The sequence below is a fragment of the Sorex fumeus genome, unplaced genomic scaffold (assembly GCF_029834395.1).
Source record: "Sorex fumeus unplaced genomic scaffold, SorFum_2.1 ptg000003l, whole genome shotgun sequence".
NCBI lineage: Eukaryota > Metazoa > Chordata > Mammalia > Eulipotyphla > Soricidae > Sorex > Sorex fumeus.
The window spans coordinates 42,915,571-42,937,937 of NW_026606060.1; the positions used below are offsets into that span (position 1 = coordinate 42,915,571).

The window sequence follows — 22,367 nt, forward strand, 5'->3', positions numbered from 1 at the left end:
CCAGTGATATCTTCAAAAAGATATGATGATTACACAATAGCAACATTATGGAGAAAATCAATTAACAGTGATCAACAAAATCTGTTGATTTTTCTGTAGATCAACAAACTAGGAGAAAAAACTAAGAAAACAATATTAATTCAGAATTATAACCAATAAAGTTATTTACCTAGGAATAAAATTAATCAAGAAGGCAAAAGACCTTGTGCAACAAAAGACCTTTTACAAAACCCCTAAGACATTGTTAAAAGAAATAAAAGACAAAGAGATGGAAATAATTTTATGTTTGTAAATGGGAAGAATTCATATTGCTAAAATGCCAATTTACCTAAAACAATATATAGTTTTATCACAATCCCTGTCAAAATTCTAATGAGATTTGAAGAAAATAGAAAAATAATACTAAAATTTAAAATCCAATTTCAAAACTTTTGGACAGCTAAATCAATTTTGAGAAAAAAGATAAATGGGGGTATTACATGATCTGACTTTGAACTATATTGTAAAGCAAGAGTAATTAAAGTAGAATGGTACCGAAATAAAAAATAATTTAAAATAGATTAAGGTAAAGGTAAAGGTAAAGGTAAAGGCCCTCCCGTTGTTCATCTATTTGCTCGAGTGGGCCCAGTAACGTCCCCATTGGAGACTTTGTTGTTACTGTGTTTGGGAGCTTGCCAGGCTCTGCCGTGCGGGCGAAATACTCTCGGTAGCTTGCCAGGCTCTCTGAGAGGGGCAGAGGAATCGAACTCGGGTCGGCCATGTTGGCTGCGTGCAAGGCAAATGCCCTACCATTGTGGAACAGAATTGAGAGCTCAGAAATAAACCCATATATATCTTGATGGTTAATCTACAAAGGAAGAAGCTACCACCATATAATGAGTAAGAAAAATCTCTTCCTGCAATGGTAAATACGTTGGAAAAACTGGGCAACCACATACAGAAGAATGAAATGAACCACTTTATAACTTAATATAAGAAAATAAAGTAAAAATAAATTAATTGGGCTAGAGTGATAGCGCAGCAGTAGGGCGTTTGCCTTGCACGCAGCCAACATGGCCGACCCGAGTTCAATTCCTTTGCCCCTCTCGGAGAGCCTGGCAAGCTACTGAGAGTATCTCGCCCGCAGGGCAGAGCCTGGCAAGCTCCCCGTGACATATTCGATATGCCAAACACAGTAACAACAAAGTCTCACAATGGAGACGTTACTGGGCCCGCTCGAGCAAATCGATGAACAACGGGAGGACAGACAAACAGAATGTAAAATCCCAAACGAGCCAATATATAAAAGAAAAAAAGTGATGTCTCTAGGGATTTGATCTCAGTGACATGAGAAATCACGGTTACGGTCACTGTCCTGCCATTGTTCATCGATTTGCTCGAGCAGGCCCAGTTATGGCTCCATTGTGACAATTGTTACTGTGTTTGGCATTTCGAATACATCACGGGTAGTTTGCCAGGCTTTGCTGTGTGGCCAAGATACTCTCAGTAGCTTGCCGGGCTCTCCGAGAGAGGCAGAGGAATTGAACTCGGGTCGGTCATGTTGGCTGCATGAGAAATGAAAACAAAAAATATACAAATGAGATTATGAGTCTTTTTTCAGATTTTCTTCACAGCTAAAGAAAACTCAGCAGAAAGAAAAGATAGCCGACAGAAAGGAAGAAGATAATTACGTATCTTATGTCTGAAAAGGGACTAATAGCCAAGAAGTCAAAGGAACTCCTACAACTCAGAAGTAGCAGCAGCAAGAACAAAACCTCAAACAACCTAATAAAAAATGGTCATAAGACCTTAATCGATACTTCATGAATCAAGACAGAGAGATATCCGATTGGCATCTGAAGAAAATAAAAAGATTATTTGCATTTATTAGGGTAATTCAAATCCAAACCATAATTCGGACATCATTTCACACAGTGACAATGGCTTATGTCAGAATATGGAGAGTGTGTGGAGGAAAAGGATCAGTGTACAATGGTAAATATTGTTGGGAAGATGGTTCAAAGGGATTTGCAGGTGGGTGCTCTGGGTTTGACTGATCCTTTGCACTGTGCAATCCATCAGCAATGTGCTGGGAGTAGTCTTGGTAGGTATGTCCCCCATCCTGCCACCTTCCCAAGCATACCAAATGATTAACTTAGAGAACTGAAAAGTGGATGAGGGTAGCTCAGTGATTAGGGGCACATGCCTTGTGGTGCAAGACCCAGAGTTTGATCCCTAAAAACTACTGGGCCTGATCAGTACTTGGAGGTCCCTTAAATGTCCACATAGCACTGTAGCATAGTTCTCCCATTGTTCATTGATTTGTTCGAGCGGGCACCAGTAATGTCACTATTGTGAGACTTGTTACTGTTTTTGGTATATCAAATACGCCACGGGGAGCTTGCCAGGCTCTGCTGTGTGGACAGGAGACTCTCGGTAGTTTGCCGGGCTTTCCGAGAGGGGTGGAGGAATGAACCGGGGTAGGCCGCGTGCAAGGCAAACACCCTACCCACTGTGCTATCGCTCCAGCCCTAAAATCTTCCCATAAATCCCCCCATAAAACTAAAAAATATAGAACTATAAGATAAAACAATCTTACTTTGGGGTATTTGAAAATATGGTACCCAGCAATTGAAAAAATAGCCAACTCAGGAATTATAAACATCCCTATATTTATCATAGCTTTGGAATGATAGCACAGTGGTAGGGTGTTTGCCTTGCGCGCAGCCAGCCTGGCGGAGCCAGGTTCGATTCCTCTGCCCTTCTCGGAGAGCCTGGCAAGCTACCGAGAGTATTCAATATGCCAAACACAGTGACAAGAAGTCTCACAATGGAGACATTACTGGGCCCGCTTGAGCAAATCGATAAACAACGGGAGGACAGTGACATTATTTACAATAGCCAAAATATGGTAACAACCTAAGTGCTTATTGATATATGATTGGATAAAGAAGGTACTGCATATCTAACTAGTTAGCTAATTATCTAGATCTATTACCTATCTACAACAAAATTGTATCCAACCATAAAAAATGAAAATCTGCCACTTAGAACAATATGGAAATAAGAATATTTCACTTAAATGAGAAATATGTTGGAACAAAGTGGATAAACAGACAAATATAAACTGACAACAGAGGGCTGGAGAGATAGCACAGCGGGTAGGGCATTTGCCTTGCACGCGGCTGACCCAGGTTCAATTCCCAGCATCCCATATGGTCCCCTGAACACCACAGGAGTAACTCCTGAGTGCAGGAGCCAGGAGTAACCCCTGTGCATCGCCAGGTGTGACCCAAAAAGTGAAATAAATAAATAAATAATAAATAAATAAATAAATAAACTGACAACAGAACTGAGTTTACCAGAGGAGAAAGTGGATAGAGGGAATCCAATAGATGGTGGAAGGTTTTAAAATTTTTCGTTGTTTTATAAAAACAACATTTTCCACCATGTTCAATAGAAGAGTAATCTCACAAGATGAATCGTAAATCATTTTCTGGTTAAATTTGGGAGACATGCCTTAGAACTCTAGGGGTTTTACAGGGAACATTAATATACTAAGAGCTCTGAGAAATTCTGAAATAAATCTTTGGTTAATTCACTATTTTCTAAAGTTGAAGGCTATAAAAATGTCTCCTTTTATTATTCCTACTAAGATTAATCCCAGGGAATTGGTATTCTATGGATCAGGTCATGAAATTGTTGTATATAGAATTAAATTTATCAAATTTTTCTCTTATATAGAGAAATTTATATAGCACTGTAGCACTGTCCTCCCGTTGTTCATTGATTTGCTCGAGTGGTCACCAGTAATGTCTCCATTGTGAGACTTGTTGTTACTGTTTTTGGCATATTGAAAACGCCACGGGGAGCTTGCCAATTCATTTCAAAAACGCTAAGTATGCACACAAATAGAAATACTGATCTTGTTTAAATTGGATGCTTGGAGAATAGTAGGATGTTCTGGCTAAGCACTACTGAAAAAATGAACTAAAGAGTAAGTCCTACACATATTGCTTGTTGAAAACATACTGCACTATTCTTAAATGTTCATGGGATACAATCATTGGGGATTTTGCTGAAGCGTGTATTTGACCTCGAAGGTCTTTGGTGATTGAGATTTGCCTTTTCTAATCAGCAACCAGAGGCTGTCCATTGGGCTGGTTTGTGGACCACACACCAAGAAGCAGATTACTTTTTATGCCTTTGTAAGCATAGTAGAATAAATTTAATAAGATTGTTATTTTGAATAACACTGTACATGTTGTTGATGGAGCCACACACTGAGATAGTTTAAATTTTTAAAATATCAACTTGTTTTCTTGATGCTTCCTACCTCATAATAGCAAAGTGGGAATGAGTGCGGAGAAAGTTTCTAGCTATAGCAATTTCTCTACCAGTCCTTGGCACAAACTCTGTTACATTAGGAACTTAGTGTGTCAGTGCATTAATTTATTTGCCATCAACTTGATAATCTGAATGAATGACTCTAGAGGCGACATAGGGACATATCAAGTAAGAAGAGAGTTATTCCTCTAAAAATCTTACAAAGTTATAAAGAATATACTCCCAAACACAATGCCAATTGACCAATGTGTTATAAAGAGTATTTAGGTAAAGGGAAGAATTGGATGTGCTAATGAGTAACAAAGTAAAATGACTGCTCTTTGCTAAAATGATTAGCAAAGTAAAATGCAATGAGTAATATGCAGTGCTTTCCAATGAATCTAAAATATATACCAGTAAAACATACTGGAAATATACTAAAGAACACAGAGCAATGGTTCCCAGTGTGAATAAGCGCCATTTTCCTTTTCTTTCAGGATCATACACAAAACCCTCTAAAATCTAGACCTTTCAAATCTAAAATTTTTCATAGTTTTCTATAACTATTCCCCCTAGGTTTTCTACATGTTGCTTTAATTAAAGGGAATAATTAATTACTATGCCAGTACATAGTAGATTCTCAAATGTTAAGTGGCAGAAACTGGGATTACCTCAACCCATAAAACATATTAGGAGCATTCAGTAGAGTGGTAGGGCATTTGCCTTGCGTGCAGCCAGCCCGACCGACCCGGGTTCGATTCCTCCTCCCCTCTCGGAGAGCCCAGCAAGCTACCGAGAGTATTTTGGCAAAGCTTGGCAAGCTACCCGTGATGTATTCTATATGCCAAACACAGTAGCAACAGGTCTCAAAATGGAGATGTTACTGAGCCCACTTGAACAAATCCATGAACAACGGGAGAACAGTGTTTGTTTGACAGGACATTTAAACTATTATTTCCCAGATAATAACTTGTATCAGAATCACCTGGTAGTCTCGTTTGAACTCAAATTTCCAGGCCCCATCCTGGGAATTTTTGATTCTGCTGGTCTGAATTGGTGTCTGCATATTTCCATTTCTAATATGTTTACTGAACAACAAACAAACAAACACTGTCCTCCCGTTGTTCATCGATTTGCTTGAGCGGGCCCAGTAACATCTCCATTTTAAGATTTGTTGTTACTGTGTTTGGCATATCGAATGCATCACGGGCAGCTTCTCGGTAGCTTGCCAGGCTCTCCGAGAGGGGTGGAGGAATCAAACCCGGCTCAACGGGGCTGGCTGCGTGCAAGGCAAACGCCTACCACTGTGCTATGGCTCCAGCCCTCAATATGTTTACTAAGACTGTGTTAATATTGCTTGTCGAGGGATATTATTTTAAGAATCTCTGATTGCTTACTAACTTTAGCTAGAGTTGAATACTAGAGTGCAAGTTTAGTATGAATTGCACTGTCTTTGTCTGTCTTTGTACCAGAACGGGCCTTAGAAACAACCTCTGATCATGTCTCTCTTCTGCTCAAAATCTGGCTCTGGCTGATTATTTCATTCTATATATAAAAGCTGACAGGCTTCTCCTGGCTTATGGTCCATGTTATATTTTTTACCTTTTTTTAGTCTCTTGTTCCCCCAACTCCTATTCCAATGCAGCCACGTCAACCTCCTTATTTTCCCTTTGACATATCAGGCACCTTCTTGTCTTAGATATTTGATCTTAATACTTGGCCAATTTCTTTCTATATTCAAATTTTTGTTTTGACCTCACCTTACCAGTGATGAGGCTTTCATCACTTTATTCAGTATAGTATCTTGTCTATGATCCACTTAAATATGGAAGCTAAAAAACCAAACTCAGAGAAGTAAGAGAATAGATGAGGGGTTGCCAGAGGCTGGGAGTGGTAGACGGTGATAGTGGATAAAGATCTTCAAAGAAGCAGACTCTTGGTTACTAATCAATTCTGGAGCTATCACGTACATTTTGTGCATAATACAGTTAATAATAATACTTCATTGTATATTTGAAAGTTGTTAAGGCTTTCATATTAAAATTTTTCATCACAGGGGCTGGAGCAATGGCACAGTGGCTACGGCATTTTCCTTGCATGGCCAATCTGGGTTCAATTCCTAGCATCCCAGATGTTCCCCTAAGCACCGCCGGGGTAATTCCTGAGTTCAGAGCCAGGAGTAACCCCTGAGCATCGCTGGGTGTGACCCAAAAAGAAAAAAATTGTTCTCATCACAAGGAAAAAGTTGTAATGGATATTATCCAAACTTAGCCTAGCAATCATTTAACAATATATTCAGATAAATACTATGCTGTATATCAGAAACTAATACAATGTAATGTGTCAATATATTTCATAAATCTAGGTGAAAGTATTGCATCTTGCTTTCTTCCCACCCCAAATATCTAGCACTGTGGAAGAGGCTTCCATGGGCTGTGAGACAAATCTAAATCTGGGGCTTCCTGTTGAGCACATGCTCTCTCTGCTACTGAAGATAAATAGCTTGTTACAAGCAAGACTGCTCAAAATTCTTGGAGGCAACTTCGACCTGTTGTTAAAAGCATGGATTTTCAAGGCTAGAGAGACAGTACAACTGGCAGGGCACTTGCCTTGCATGGCTGACCTAGGTTTGATTCTCAGCACCACATATGGTTCACTGAGCACTGCCAGGAGTGATCCCTGAGTGCCCAGACAGCAGCAGGTTCTGAGTACCACTAATCACCACCCCAGTTCAAGCCAAACAGACACTACAGATTTTTAGAAATCAATATCATTTTTGCCTTTCCATTATTAAAAAAAAGACCAAAAAGATATTTAGAGGATTTCCCCCCCTTCTGGTCAATGTTTCTGTGATAGGACATGGAGTATCTGGTGAGGAAGGGAGGGAAGGAGCCTCATCAATATTCATTGTCTTGTGTGGTTTCTCTTGTCAGATCATTTCTGAGTTGATAGACATGGAAACACTCATTTGGGGAAGATAACCTACTGTATACAGTGAAACTTTACTTAAGCTCTGCATGTTCCTGTCATAGTTTTATGTTATTGAGCTGATACTTTAAATTTATAGTCTTTTTCTTTTCCTTTTATTTTCCAAATAAATCTCTTCTTTGAGTTGTGCCAGCAAAAAAAAAAAAAAAAAAAAGAAGGGCAGAACCTCGTCTATAAAAGTTTATTGTTCTGGGGAGGAGGAGTATTGGCAATTATTCTGCTCTAAATTAGCTGAAGACACAAGTACACATTCAAGCAGAAGCCTTTTTAGAGCATTTCTCATGATACTAAAGCTTGGAGTTCTTCAGGTGATCTTGATCACTGCAGAGATAAAACTAGACTGATCAAGAGTAGATAACTATGCTTTACGGCATGGCATTCCTTTTGTCCCATTTGTTGTCTAAATTCTACTCTTATGTAGAATCTTAAGATAAACTTCGAAATTTTTTCTCTTCCTCATTCTTTCTTCTCATTTACTAGGTAACACTCCATCTCCCCCCCCACCCCCATATGGTGCTACAGGAAACAATCTTCTTGGAAAGTGGGAAAGGAGGTGACTTTCATGCTCAACTGTCCCGTGTGCATCTGACAAGCAGACATTTGACATTATCAACAAAGAAATTAACTGCAGTGTTTTGTCTGCCTTTAATGAGCTCTTTCTTCTGTCTTTGTCATGGCCAACAAAAGAGCATAAATTCTATTGAGGGGAGAGGGTGGAGTTGGGGGGAGGTGATGGTTCAAGCCATATGCAAAAGTGCTCTGGGCTTACTCCTGGCTCTGTGCTCAGAGATCATTCGTAGTGATCCTCTGCGGCCATATGTGATGCCGGAGGTTGAACCTAGGTCGACTGCGTGCAAGGCAAGAGCCCTAATTGTGTTATTGCTCCATCCGTGAAGATTCTATCCTTCTGTTTTGAATCAGTCACTCGATTCACTTACCCTTGCACGCGTCTGGAGCAGAGAAGGGCCTGCGCACGTCCCGGTAGAAGCCCGGTTTACACCGCTGGCAGTGCTGCCCTTCCGTGTTATGCTGACAGTTGTTGCAAACCCCGCCACTGCGGTTCCCGGATGCTTCCCAAACGCTCATGTTGAAGTGACAGGTATCAGCATGCCCATTGCACTTGCAGGCTGACAAAAAAGAAGCATCGAGGACAAATAAGTTAAAACGTAAAGCTAATATTCTCTTGACTATTCAGGCAGTTAAAATTAGAATAAGCTGCTTGATAAAATCTTAAAGCTTATTTTTAGTTTTTAGAATACTGCATGTTTTGTGGTACAAGAATAAAAAACACTGTAAAAATGGGTGAGAATTTGCATCTCTCAACTCTTAACTATTTCCTCTTGTGCCCAAGATTTAATTTTCTCGTTTTCCACCTCCTTTCTATTTTTTCTTTTTCTTCATAATTTTTTTTTCAGGAAGGAGGTAACTTTACTTAATTTTTCTTCATCGTTTTTAATCAAAAACACATCTTAGGATATGTCTGAAAGTCAACCAAATATAAATTTGTCTTACTAAGGCAGAGATATCAGAATTATTTTAACAAAGAGAACTGACATTTATTTTGGAGACACTATTTGAGTGATTATCTATTTTTTAACCCTCTTTGATGTTAATATTTTAATGTTTTCATCCTTGCTACTCCTCAAGGGACAATGCCATCACTTGGGGGTCTCTGAAATTGCTTAGAAAGCTTTAGACAACTGGGCCCTATTTAAAAATGACAACTGATTATTACAATTATTACTCATGTTCAGTAATAATTTCTAATCGACAGTGGTTAGTCACTGGGCAGGCAGATTGCAGTGTCTTTCATAAAGTGTTCCTATTTTTTAGCTTTTGTTGCACTGGTCAACATGAGTTACGCTTCCATTGAAGTTTCATTGTCTTATTGAAAAGACCCACAGAATTCTTATATAACATTTTTCTCTGAGGTATTTCTAAGATGATTAATAGTGCCAAGAGTCAAGACTCCGTGTTCCATACGTCTAGAAAGATGCAGTTTCTGTGAAAAGGACTAGAATGGAATTCTAGGAATTTAAGAGAAATTCTTCAGATTCTCTTGATGAGTGATTTAGAACTCAATCCAGACATTTTCGTGGGGGTCAACTATATTTGAGAACGTTTGTGCTATTGTTTTCACATTGCTTCCTTGATGTGTTATGATATCCTGACAAGATTCATAATCTCTTAAAAGGCATATTATAAGATAATTTTAAATTTATGATTAGAGGAAATCCTTTACATTTTCTAGAAACTAAAATAAATCAGTTATGGTTTCAAATTATGTATGGGAAAGAACTTCTCACAAGGTTACCCACACTACTTGCCCTTTTCTCCTTGTAAAATTGAAGTTTGTAAACATTGTTATGGATATGTGAATTTCTTTGAACATTTTTAACTGCAAGGGAAAAAATGGTTCATGTCCTTATATTTTTACCCTTCTATCTAATCTCCAACCTCAAAGCCTCAAAGAGACCTCTGGTAATACAGGATCATTTTTGGCTAACTGGCTTAGCTTTAAATTTGATTTTTGTCATTTCAAGTATCAAGAGTAAAAAAGAAAGGTATTATGATATTATTGGAGGGGTAGTATTTAATTTGCAGTTTGAAGACTTACCTATCAAGTCCTGACAGTATAATTTACTAACTTTGATAAGTTACTTACCTTTACCAAGTCTCAGTTTCCTTATTTATAAAGTGGACTACAATAACCTACATTATAGAGTTAATATAAGAACTATATAGTAAAGATAGTTATTTCTGTGATTATAATTCAATATCTCAATTATTAGAGTAATTGTGCACCACAATTCCCACTTTTTCATTTGGCATGTTTTTATTATGTCAAGTCCTTAAGGAGAGTGCTCAGGTCATGCACAGTATTCAAGCAAATGAACAACACATTCTTGGCAAAACAGTAATGTTGGTGGCTTTGCCAGCAGTAATTGCTTCCAGTGGGTAATGCCACATTGGGCAGTGATTTGGGCTATGTTTACGGAGGTGACAGTCTATCACTCACTACTTTATATTGTGTATCAACAAACAGCAAGGAGTCCACAGTATGTTTACAAAGATTGGAGCTTGGTGGCTGTGGTACTTACTTCTGCACTCGTTAGGAGATTTTGTTTTGCCATCCGCGGCCTCCCACGGGCGGTCATTGAATAATGGTGCACACTGTTGGCAGTGGGTGCCTGCTGTGTTGTGCTTACACATACACTTCCCATGGACCTACAAGCAAAAGCAAACAAAAGCTATGAGTACAAATGATGCTAGGAAAGAACATTCTTTCCAGTCTCATCTCATTGGTTGGCTCTAGTCATCAAGATCAAAGATCCTTTCTTGAATTTTCCTTGTGATTAATTCCAAAGATTAAGTAATATGTTTTCTTGGTCGGAGGACTTGTGTTCCTAATGAGCAATTTTGAGCTACTTAGTGGGCATTTATTTTTTACTTTGTTTTGTTTTTTTTTGTTTTTGAGTTAGAACTGGTGGTGCTCAGGGCTTACTTCTGGCTCTGCTCTCGAAAATTACTCCTGGCAGTGCTTGGGAGATCATATGAGATGCCAAGGATTGAATCCAGGTTGTCCACACGCAAGGCAAGTGCCCTACCCATGATTCAATATCTCTGGCCCTCTTATATTTTTAATAAGAAAAAAATGTTTTATTCTTTCCATTAAAGAAACACATCTTCTAGAAAATTGATGAACGATGGGAGGACAGTGACAGTGATATAAAACAAAACAAAATAAGACAAGGCAAGAAAATAAGAAGCTCAAAAGAATACTCTAGCAATAGTCAATAAATAAACCAATGGGAATATGTGGAGAGATAGGGTCTATCCAGGTCACATAACACATTTAAACATCAAATTAAAGATGAAGAATTCTATTCTGTACATTCTGAAGATTTCTAAATAATTATTGGAAGGTATATTAAATAAAACTTCTTTTATTCTTCTAAAACAATTCTTTCTACTTCACTCTTGTCTTCTCTGGCATGTTCTTTCTTTCCTTTTCTCCTTCATAATATTCCCCCCCCCCATAATTTCTTAATCCCAGTGAGTGCTTTCCAGTGGCAAGCGATACCACATGTAGCACTGTAGCACTGTCCTCCCATTGTTCATCGATTTTCTCCAGCAGGCACCAGTAACATCTCCTTTGTGTGACTTGTAACTGTTTTTGGCATATCAAGTTCATCACGGGTAGCTTGCCAGGCTCTGCCAAGCGGATGGAATACTCTCGGTAGCTTGCTAGGCTCTCCGAGAGGGGTGGAAGAATCGAACCCAGGGAGTTTTCCATTATTATTTTACTGCTCTTTGAACTTCTTTATATTTAAAACAAACATTTATTAAGTACTATATAAAGACAGGGACTGGAGCAATAGCACAGCGGTAGGGCATTTGCCTTTCGCGCAGCCAGCCCAGCCGAGCCAGGTTCGATTTCTCCGCCCATCTCAGAGAGCCTGGCAAGCTCCTGAGAGTATCTTGCCCAAGGGGCAAAGCCTGGCAAGCTACCCGTGACCTATTCGATATGCCAAACACAGTAACACGTCTCACAATGGAGACGTTACTGGGTCCTATTCAGCAAATTGATGAACAACGGGAAGACAGATAGTGTTTCTATAAAAACAGATGTTACAAAGTATTGTTAGCTATCTTCAGGGGAACTAAACTCTCACTCCAGGTAAAATTATCAGGTGTAGCCTTGGCATCTATATAGTGTCACCCAATTCATAGATTAGTTCTGGCCACAAATTCCAGGTTTCTCGAGGCCACAGACATTTAGGGACACTGTATCAAATATTCACATGTGACACAAGTTAATGTGGACAGGTCAGTTCTCTGTGGAGTAAGGATTTAAGACCATTACCTAGTTCTCACATGCCAAGGATTAGGACCAACCCCCCAGGGTCTGAAAGATGCCAGCCCAGCAAATTTTTCTGCCCACAGAAAAATTCAAGGAGCTGTCATTTTCTGAATTACCAAAAATAACTGTAAATCATTACCTAGACCATTGGAGACAAGAAATCCTTCCTCAGCGATACAACTGTTACTGTTCAAGCTTGAAAGATCACCCACTATTTGATGCTTGTGAAAAATGTGGGGGGAAAAACTATGTCTTAATTGGAAAAAAAATAACAGAAAAAGGAAACTTTAGTAACAAGTTAAATACAGCTCTTGTTTGGTGTACAACTATGAACTAGATGAAGAGCTAGAGAATGGGATTGTCTACTTAAGGCTCAGTTGAAGAAGAATGGTGTCTGGAGATATAATTGGAAAAAATAATTTTATTATTGTTTATATAGATGTGATTATACTTTCATTATCTGCCATTTAAATTCAAATTTCAGTGGAAAATGAATATTCTTTCATGCTGTCATTGGAACTTTCAAAAATGTTTGCGAAGAGGGATATAAATAGTGTCTATTCTAGGGACGGGGGAAAATGCCCACTTAAAGGCAGCTGCAGCAATTTACGAACTCCCACTTAGCTATGACAAATTATTCAGAATGTGGAACAAGGCTATGCAGCCATTTAAGACAAAACATGAAGGCCAAAATGTAATTTCCAAAAGATAGTATGTCCCTTTTCAAGAAAAGGATTAACTTCTAAAAGAATAAAATTCTTATGTATGAAAAGAGATAAGTCATAATAACAGCTAGCCTGTTAGAACCTGCTCCTCTTAATACAGGACAAAAACACTCACAACAATGCTACAGCACAAACCTTTGAATAGAAAGCACTGGGAGCAAAACGTGTCTTTTCATTAACGAATAAAATATTCCTTTCCCCCCATGAAAGGTTCACATGTTTTAATTTAACAGAAGAAGTGGGAGCTCTCTGGTGAATATTGAAGCACGATAATTGAGTTTGGTAGAAAAAGGGGCTTGAAACATACTTTTAGAACGGGGCAAAGTTGGATGCAGACTCAGAGTTCTAAATCCTTGCCCAATAATATATATTGCAAGAATAAAAGCAATTGAAAAGCTGTACTATCTATTCTTTGGTCTGCACTTGGATGCCAGAGAAAACTGTTTTCATAAAGAAAACCTGGGTGATAAAATAAAGATAGGTGAAGAGCAGAACCAATTATAATTAAAGCATGAAAACGGTCAGTACACAGAGAATTCTCTCTTTTTGGTTAGCTGGTGGTCTGAAACTTCCTGTACAGATTCATTGTTTAGTTCCTGGATACCGTTTTCGGTTCAGAGCACTCTCCAAAAAATGCTTGCATGCTTAGAAGGAGTAAATCCTTAAATTATTAGCAACAAACTTGTCAACAGGGATTGTACATATCTCTTGTCAGTCCTAGCACTGGACTCAAAGTTGCTAAAAGAGGAAAGGACTTCCTGATCTTTAGGAAGAGAGAAGGTGCCAAAGTCAAGCAATACCTCCTTCCTTCACTGTTCTGCCAAGAACCTTCCTTTGGCTGATACACCTAGACCAAAGCATGAACAGAGCCAATGCAAGTCTCCTAAGAAAACTGCATTTTCAGTAGATTGTATGGCGACAATGTGCTTATCTCCACTGGATTATAAACTCTTGAAGGGAAGGCACAAGCACTTAAGTTTCTTTGAATCCCTGATATTTATTTCCAACAAATGTAAAAAAGTGCAAATGTATGGTCTAAAAAAAATCAGTCTATGACCCACATCCACAAGAACAAAAGCAACCAATGCTGGTGCGGATGTGGCAAGAAAGGGACCCTCCTTCACTGCTGGTGGGAATGCCGGCTGGTCCAACCCTTTTGGAAAACAGTATGGACGATTCTCAAAAAATTAGAATTTGATCTCCCATTTGACCCAGCTATAGCACTCCTGGGAATATATCCCAGAGAGGCAAAAAGGTATAGTCGAAGTGACATCTGCAATTGTTTGTTCATTGCAGCACTCTTTACAATAGCTAGAATCTGGAAAAAACCTGAGTGCCCGAGAACAGATGACTGGTTAAAGAAACTTTGGTACATTTACACAATGGAGTACTATGTAGCAGTTAGAAAAGATGAAGTAATGAAATTTACATACAAGTGGTACTACATGGAAAGTATCATGTTAAGCGAAATGAGTCAGAAAGAGTGGGATAGACACAGAAAGATTGCATTCATCTGGGGAACATAAAGCAACAAAAAGGGAGACTAACACCCAGGAATGGCTGAGATTAGTACCAGGAATTTTGCTCCATGACTTGAAGGCCAGCCACATGTGCTAGGTGAAAAGGAAGCTCAGATAGAGAAGAGAGCACCAAATAAAGGGTGTTGTGAGGACCCTCCCAGGGTGGGAGAAGCATGCTAAAAGTAGTCTATAGACCAAACATGATTGCCACTCAATGCCTCTCTTGCAAAACACAGTACCCAAAAGAAGAGAGAGAGAACAAGGGGGAATGCCCTGCCACAGAGGCAGGGTGGGACGGGGGGATGGGGGGTGGGGGGGGATGTTGGGACCCGTGGTGGTGGAGAATGGGCACCGGTGGAGGGTTGGGTACTTGATCATTGTACAACTGAAACCCAAGCACAAAAATTTATAAGTCTATAACTGTACCTCATGGTGTTTCACTAATAAAAAAATAAAAAATAAATAAAAAAATTCAGTCTATATTTAATGGAGTAGTGAGTACTGTAGTTATTTCATTACATTTTAAATATTTTTGTCAGTAAGACAGAGTTCCACTTATGCATTTGAAGTTAGGAATAGGATTCTGTTGATTTTATGCAACAAGATTTTGGGTTGAAAGACAGTCATCATTGCCCAAAGTGCTTTTCTGTATGGGAATACTGACCCCCATCTAAACATACATGTTGGCAAATAAAAACTTTATATGTGTGTGTATGATTATATATGCACATATATAATGTGTATGCATATATATTGAAAGAGTCAAACATAAATATGTAATATATTTATAAATTCATGTTATAAATATAACATATATGTATTATGTTATAAATATATGTGTATATAGAGCATTTGAGCCTCATTCATCAGTGGTTGGGGGCTACTTCTGGCTGTCTGCTCAGGGACCATGTGTGCCAGGGACAGAATCTGGGTCTCCTGTAAACAAGGCATGCCCTCACCCCTTGAGGTATATCCCTGGTCCTGTAAACATATTCTTAGATATTACAGATGCAGTGGTCATCTATAGTTAGTTTTTCTGGAGGTGTACCAGAAGTCCAAGGAACATGGCTCATCAGAGATGAAAATGGGAATAGTAATGACAATGATTGTAATAAGATGAATAATATAAATCATAATATTAGCCAATATTGAATACCATTTAGCATGCACCAGGCACTGTTCTAGGCATTGTATAAATACTAACTCACTGCATTGCCACAAACTCCCTATAAGGTAGGAATAAGTATTGCTGCCATTTAACCCATGAGGAAGTAGAAGCCCAAAGAGTTTAAATAATTTGTCCATGTTCCCAAAGCTAGGAAGTGGTGGAGCTATTTGTTTTGTTTTTGGGTTTGGGGGCCACACTCAGCTGTGCTCAGGGATATTCCTGGCTCTGTGCTCAGAAGTGCCCCCTGGTGATGTTCGGAGAACCATATGTGGTACCAGGGATTCAAATTAGAGTCTTTCCCATGTAAAGCGAGAACTTGACCCTTAACAACCTCGGCAGTTCAAGTTATTTGAACTCTAGCAGTCTGACCTCAGAATCAACAATTACCCCCTAGAATATGAGTTGGGAATAGAATTTCTGAGGGACCCACCATGGCCAAGTTTCTTTGAGGTGCTAGGTAAACTAAATTTGTGTTCTAAATCATTTTATTCTGGAAGACTTTTTAAAATCAAAGGCAGCTCTGAGCCATTTTCTGAGTGTTCTGCTCTTGTATTATCGGTCATTTCTTTTGGAAAAACCTAGTAGGATTGGAAACAGGTGAATATTGGAAGACTAGCCCCCATTTTCCACATCTGCCAAGACATGAAGAGAGAGAGAATACATTCATATTTTCAATCAATGTAAAACCTGGAATGCACTGAAATTTCTGATGCCTCCTAGGGGAACTTCCGTGATACTGCATGCACAGACATGTTCTACTTAACAGAAATCCAGCGGATGAGGGAGGGGAATTTGTAGGTAGAGATGAAGCCAGGCATGTAAATGAACTCTAATTAAAGATATGTTCTTTTGGATAGCATTTCCCTTGTGTTATTTACTCACAAATAATACTATATCCCAAATCAATCTAGTGTGCTACTCCTGGTTTATCAACGATGTCGAATTTGAGGTGTGTCACTTCAGGAAGTTCAAAATTTTATTAGAGGTGATTTAGTTGGGGCAATAATTTGTATTGTGATGGCTTTAAATGTCAGTTACATTTTAGGTTATGAAGGTAAACTAGGTTCAAGTAAAGTTTCACATTCTTGTTGTTGGATTTTTCTCTTTCTTTTTACCATGTCCAAAATTTCATATCTCCCAAAGTTTATCTGTGCCATTGTGGAATGCTCTTTACCATAATAAATCAGGAGTTGAGGAAACATTCAGCAGCATGTTAAATTTATAAAAGCTATCAAATTAGTGTATTTGAAATTGTGCACATTAATTCTAATACTGTTCAAAAATGGGGCTCAACAGTCCTTTGTTTTGTGGTGCTATGAGGACTAAGCACTAAACTCAAGTGTGATGGTTATTAATCTTTCAACATAGACCTTGGTCTCATTTTGTGAAAATTAAATGATTAGTCAACATCAAACCAAAACCAAGCAAAATAAAACTTCCAAATCCACTCCTCTGCAGCGAGGATGGCAGAAACCTCTCAAGGACTTGGAAAAGCATAACTTGAGCCTTTAAAGTGAACTGCATGAATCACGCCCACAAACCACCTCTGGCGCCACATAAACTCAGTCACCAGCCATGATCCAGAAACTCATAAATAAATATCAAAAGAGATGAGAAGTTGCAGAGATTCTTCCGGACCCTGCACAAGGTTGAGTTTTCTTGAGTTTTCCCAAGTACTCAAAAGAAGGGTAGGTGAGCCGAGCACCCACCCAGAGCCCTGGCAGTGGAAAACATCCACACTCCACAATTGCTGCCATGCTCCCACTGCTCAGAACAAGCCTCAGCCAGAAATTAATCTGATAACAAACTCGGGTATGCAGGTTTTGTGACTGAAATCTTTAAGCTTTCATGGACATGAGATACCTCCCCCATCTCCCTGTACTTCTGGAAGTCCCAACAGTCATGTAGATTCCCCAAAGATGCCACCCAGTTAAATATTTAACTCCAGCTTTATCACCCATTAAAAATTTTGGATTTCTTGGAGTGACACCTCAAACTCTACATCACTAAATAAATAAATAAATAAAAACAACTCTACATCACTGATTAGTCAGGTCCTCCCGTTATTCATCGATTTGTTTGAGCAGGCCCAGTAACATCTCCATTGTGAGACTTCTTGTTACTGTGTTTGGCATAGAATACATCACGGGGCTCTCCAAGAGGGGCAGAGGAATCAAACATGGCTCGGCCGGCTGCGCGCAAGAAAAACGCCCAACTGCTGTGCTATTGCTCCACACCAGACTGGATGGGATGTAGTGTAAAAGGCATCCAATTTCAATTAACAAAAGTATCAACACAGAAGGCTTAATTTGTAACGTCTTAGTAATCTCTTATACAAGGGCTTAATAACTTTGTGGCGAGGTACACAATCTTCACTAACTTTCTTCTGAGGAAATTATTTTTTATTATTCTTTTAGCAAATTATAAGAAGCAATGTAAAATAAATTACTGAGGGCCTGCTATGGGGGCAGATTTAAGTGGTGGTTGGGAAAATTGGAGATAATGGTGGTGGGAAAGGGCAATGGTGGTGGGATTGGTGTTCATATACTGAATGTTTGTAACAAATCATCATGAACAATTTTGTAAACCACCAAGTTTATATAATGTATAATGGGGAAATAAAATAAGATAAACTGCAAAAATATTTTTGAGTTTTAAAATGTCAACAAAATCACCTCAGTGAAAAGGTCAGGTGAAAGACTTGCATTTAAAAAATTGTTAAAAAAATATATAAGTGCTTCAAAGTTGAGGGACTGGAACGATAGCACAGCGGGTAGGGTGTTTGCCTTGCACACAGTCAACATGGCCAACCCAAGTTCGATTCCTCCACCCCTCTCGGAGAGCCCGGCAAGCTACCCGTATCTCGCCCGCAGGGCAAAGCCTGGCAAGCTACCCGTGATGTATTCTATATGCCAAACACAGTAACAACAAAGTCTCACAATGGAGACTTTTACTGGGCCTGCTCAAGAAAATCGATGAACAGGAGGACAGTGACAGTGAAATAACTTGGAGCAGACTTCTCTTACCCTTCAGTCATGCTTTTCCTAGGAGGAAGAAAAATCTTTATTTGAGTCCAGTTTTATTTATAACCAAGGACTTATGAGGTTCAAATGTAGCATCTTTTGGGAAACATCAGAATGTATATTCTTATATATTTTCCTACTTAACAAATTATATGTCAGGTAAAAATGGTGAAAGTAATGACCCCCACCCCAATGACTGAGTGTTCTGTCTATATTTAATTAATGGTTTGTCTCTTGTTATTACAATGAATGTACAATTTCTAATGTAAATTGTAGAAAGTTAATAATGATGCAAATTCGCATTTAGAGAAATACATATTCTCTATGTCTGACAGGATGCAAATGGTCACTGCTTTTTGTACTAGCTTGTTTTGCACCCTCCAGTAATCTCAGTATTCTTTTTTTGCCTATTATGTGTGGTTCTATAACTTTTCCTTTGAACCAGCTACAATGTTTTATTGAATGTTCAAGAATAAGTTAAGGCCAGAGAACCACTTTGGCTCAGTATAGTTCTATCGTTAGCACTGCATATGGTCCCCCAAGCACCACCCAGAAGTGACCCCTGAGCACAGAGCCAGAAGTAGTACTGAACATCACTGTGCATGGCGCAAAAAGGAAGAACAATTTTTTCCTTTAGGACTGTCATGTTTGTTGTGATGCCAGTTATTGAACATAGGTATACCATTGGGCTGGAGCGATAGTACAGTGCCTTGCACATGGCCGCCCTGGTTTGATTCTCCCATCCCTCTCGGAGAGCCTGGCAAGCTACCGAGAGTATCCCGACCCCCAGGGTAGAGCCTGGCAAGCTACCCGTGGCATATCTGATATGCCAAAAACAGTAACAACAAGTTTCACAATGGAGACGTTACAGGTGCCCGCTCGGGCAAATAAATGAACAATGGGAGGACAGTGCTACAGTGCTCAGGTATAACACATGCAAGAAATGTACACTACCACTAGTTCACATATCTAACCCTAATAACTGCTTTGCTTTTATCCTCCATGTGTTTCCTTGAACACTTCTATAAAAAATTGCTGGAAGGTGTATTTTCAAAAGTGAGATTTCAACATACTTTATAAAACTAAACTGTTCTTGAATGTCTTACATTTATTTTCATAATATTAATTCTACCAGCTTCCTTTTTTTTTAAGTACCATCTGATACTTTATCTTTCCTCTGGAGACTACAGCAAATATTTTTTTCCTAAATTACAAATAGCATTGAACTAAAAATTGTAATGCCCAGGAGGTTTATGAAAATTACATTTAGATAAGATCATACTAACAACATGACATTTTTTTACCATTACTTCATTACATAGAACCTCTTCTTACTTGTCTTTTGTTTCCAATGGATTTTTAATAATTATTTACAACTAAAAGGTTTTAAAATTATATCTGTCCAAAAGATATATTTACTTGTCGAAATCTGCAAGTGCACAGTTGTATGCATACTTTGGTTTCAAAGTTGCATATAACAATGGCAATAAAATATGGCACTCTGGTTATAAGACATTTATCTTAGTATATTAGCTCCTTTTCTCCTCTATAAACAGCTATAAATTTCTTTAGATACAAGACATGGAATAAGAGAACATGGGTAACACCATCATCAGAGTCTTGGTGTAATTCATGGCCACTAGAAGACTCTGAGTTTCCTAAAATTCTCTACAAGAAAATATATCAAACTCTGGGGTCTTCTCTAAGTGGGAGTAGGCAATTCTGGAACCCCTGGAAGCCACACTCATATCCCACAGTCACTGACATGTAAGCTCATGGGCTCAGTTTTAGAGCCTAGAATTTCTGAAGCACATGGCCACATATGCAGATGCACAACTCCAACTTTCACAATACTGACATCCTAGGAGGAGTATACTACATTAGATGGGAAAGCAACATAGAATCCATCTAAGCTCAATAAACAAAAATAATAACACAGAAAACTCAACCAAGAACAACTCGCTTAGTAAACCCTCAGACAAGGACTTAGTGATTCCATGATAATACATAACACTTTTCACAGATTTTCTTTTACTGTAGTATTTTTTAAATAATTCCATTAGCCATTTAGTTGTAACAACAATATAAAATAAATAATGTTGTGCCTGATAAGAGGGAATGCAGGGGGGCAGTTGGGAAAATGTGAACATGGTGGAGGGATGGTCACTCTGGTGGTGGTATTGGTACTGAAACATTAAACACCTGTAACAATTGTATTTTGAAAACTTTGTAAACCAAGGTTTTTTTTTTGGTTTTTTTTTTTTTTTTTTTTTTTTTTTTTGCTTTTTTGGTCACACCTGGTGATGCACAGGGATTACTCCTGGCTCATGCACTCAGGAATTATTCCTGGCGTTGCTCAGGGGACCAAATGGGATTCTGGGAATAGAACCCGGGTCGGCCACATGCAAGGCAAGCGCCCTACCCGCTGTGCTATCACTCCAGCCCCCAAACAAAGGTGTTTTAAAAAAGTAAAATTTTTTTTATTAATAAAGAAAACTAGAAAAAAATAAATAAAAGTTGTGTGAGCAAAAACCAAAAAAGATGAAAAGAAACTGTCTCAGTATACAGCTAGTAGTTTAACATTTCTTTCAAGTCAAACTGCTACTGTGGATACTGCACCGTGTAGATGAATACTTGCCACATGCCCTACAACTCGCTCTAGCTTTGCTTTTCATCTACTCTTAGATAAGTCTTGCTCTCATAATTTCACTTGCACTTTTTTTTAATGCTTCAACTTTTCTAAGGTCACAGTGCATATCAGTGGCAGAACAGGGAATGGAACTCCCAAGGGTCCTAAACTATTAGAGTTGCTCTCTTAAAACAGTGATGTCAAGAGGGCTTTATTTCTTCCCACAAACACCTAAAATATCTTCTCATGATAAAATATCTTTGAGAAAATAGGGGATTGATTCCATTTTAATGTCTGAGTTCCCAGTTAATTTTAATCACCGTAGAAAGAAATAGAAAAGGTGGAATTAACCCTTTATGAAGCAAGAAGCTGGGGGAGGGAAAAGCTAGAAGAGTTATTTTACAAACACTATTTGTGTCCAATAGCAGGTGGTAGGAGATGAAGGTTTTGTGGGGTTTTATTCAATGTATTTTAGAATTTAGATGGGTTTTAGTAATTAGTTGAAGGCCAGGTAAATTCTCTTAGAATGCTGTAGTGATTATTAAGTACCCCATTGACACTCTCTTGCACTGTGTCCACATATCTTCTGGTTATTTTAAAGTAAAATTCCTTGTTACAGACTATTTTGCATTCTCTTACAAATCCCCACCCCCCTCTGCATTCATTCTAGTCCACGTTTCCCACTGTTTTTCCTCTTTCCTGACAGCTCTGTCTGACTGTCACTCAGTACTCTATCCAGTGCAGAGGGTGTTACAAAAGTTGACTTGTTTAAGACAAATGAGTCCCTGATTAAAGTACAAGAAGCCAGTTGCTAGGGCATGTTTTCTTCCATAGTCTTTTGTCATTGAGTGAATTCATTCAGATGCTTCTTTTTCATATTAGAAAATTGGTTGTTTCTAGGTGAGTCTTGTTAAAACAGTCTTCACTAATGAGCCGTATGAAAGATCAAAGTGGAAATACTGAGGAAGTCTGCTTGTTTGTAATTGTGTCAGAATATGGAATCATTAAAAAATCTGTGATCAGCTATATATAACCGATACAACAGTCATAACCAATGAAAAAATTGTTTTTCTTCCATACTCATAAAACCAAAGATATTGCTTTTTAAAAACCATTCATTCAAGGATGAAGGTTGAAAAGAAATG

General features: G+C 38.5%; 1 protein-coding gene across 3 annotated transcripts in view; it reads right to left on the reverse strand.

The window, feature by feature from the left end:
- The window catches only part of NTN4 (netrin 4), a 132,799-nt gene that overhangs the window by 42,529 nt on the left and 67,903 nt on the right, over positions 1–22,367 (reverse strand). For all 3 annotated transcript variants that reach the window (XM_056117461.1, XM_056117455.1, XM_056117450.1), the window contains exons 4-5: positions 10,395–10,521; positions 8,232–8,420 (exon numbers count right to left, since the gene is read on the reverse strand). In XM_056117461.1, coding sequence (XP_055973436.1) covers positions 8,232–8,420; positions 10,395–10,521 — 316 coding nt within the window. The remainder of the gene's footprint in view (positions 1–8,231; positions 8,421–10,394; positions 10,522–22,367) is intronic.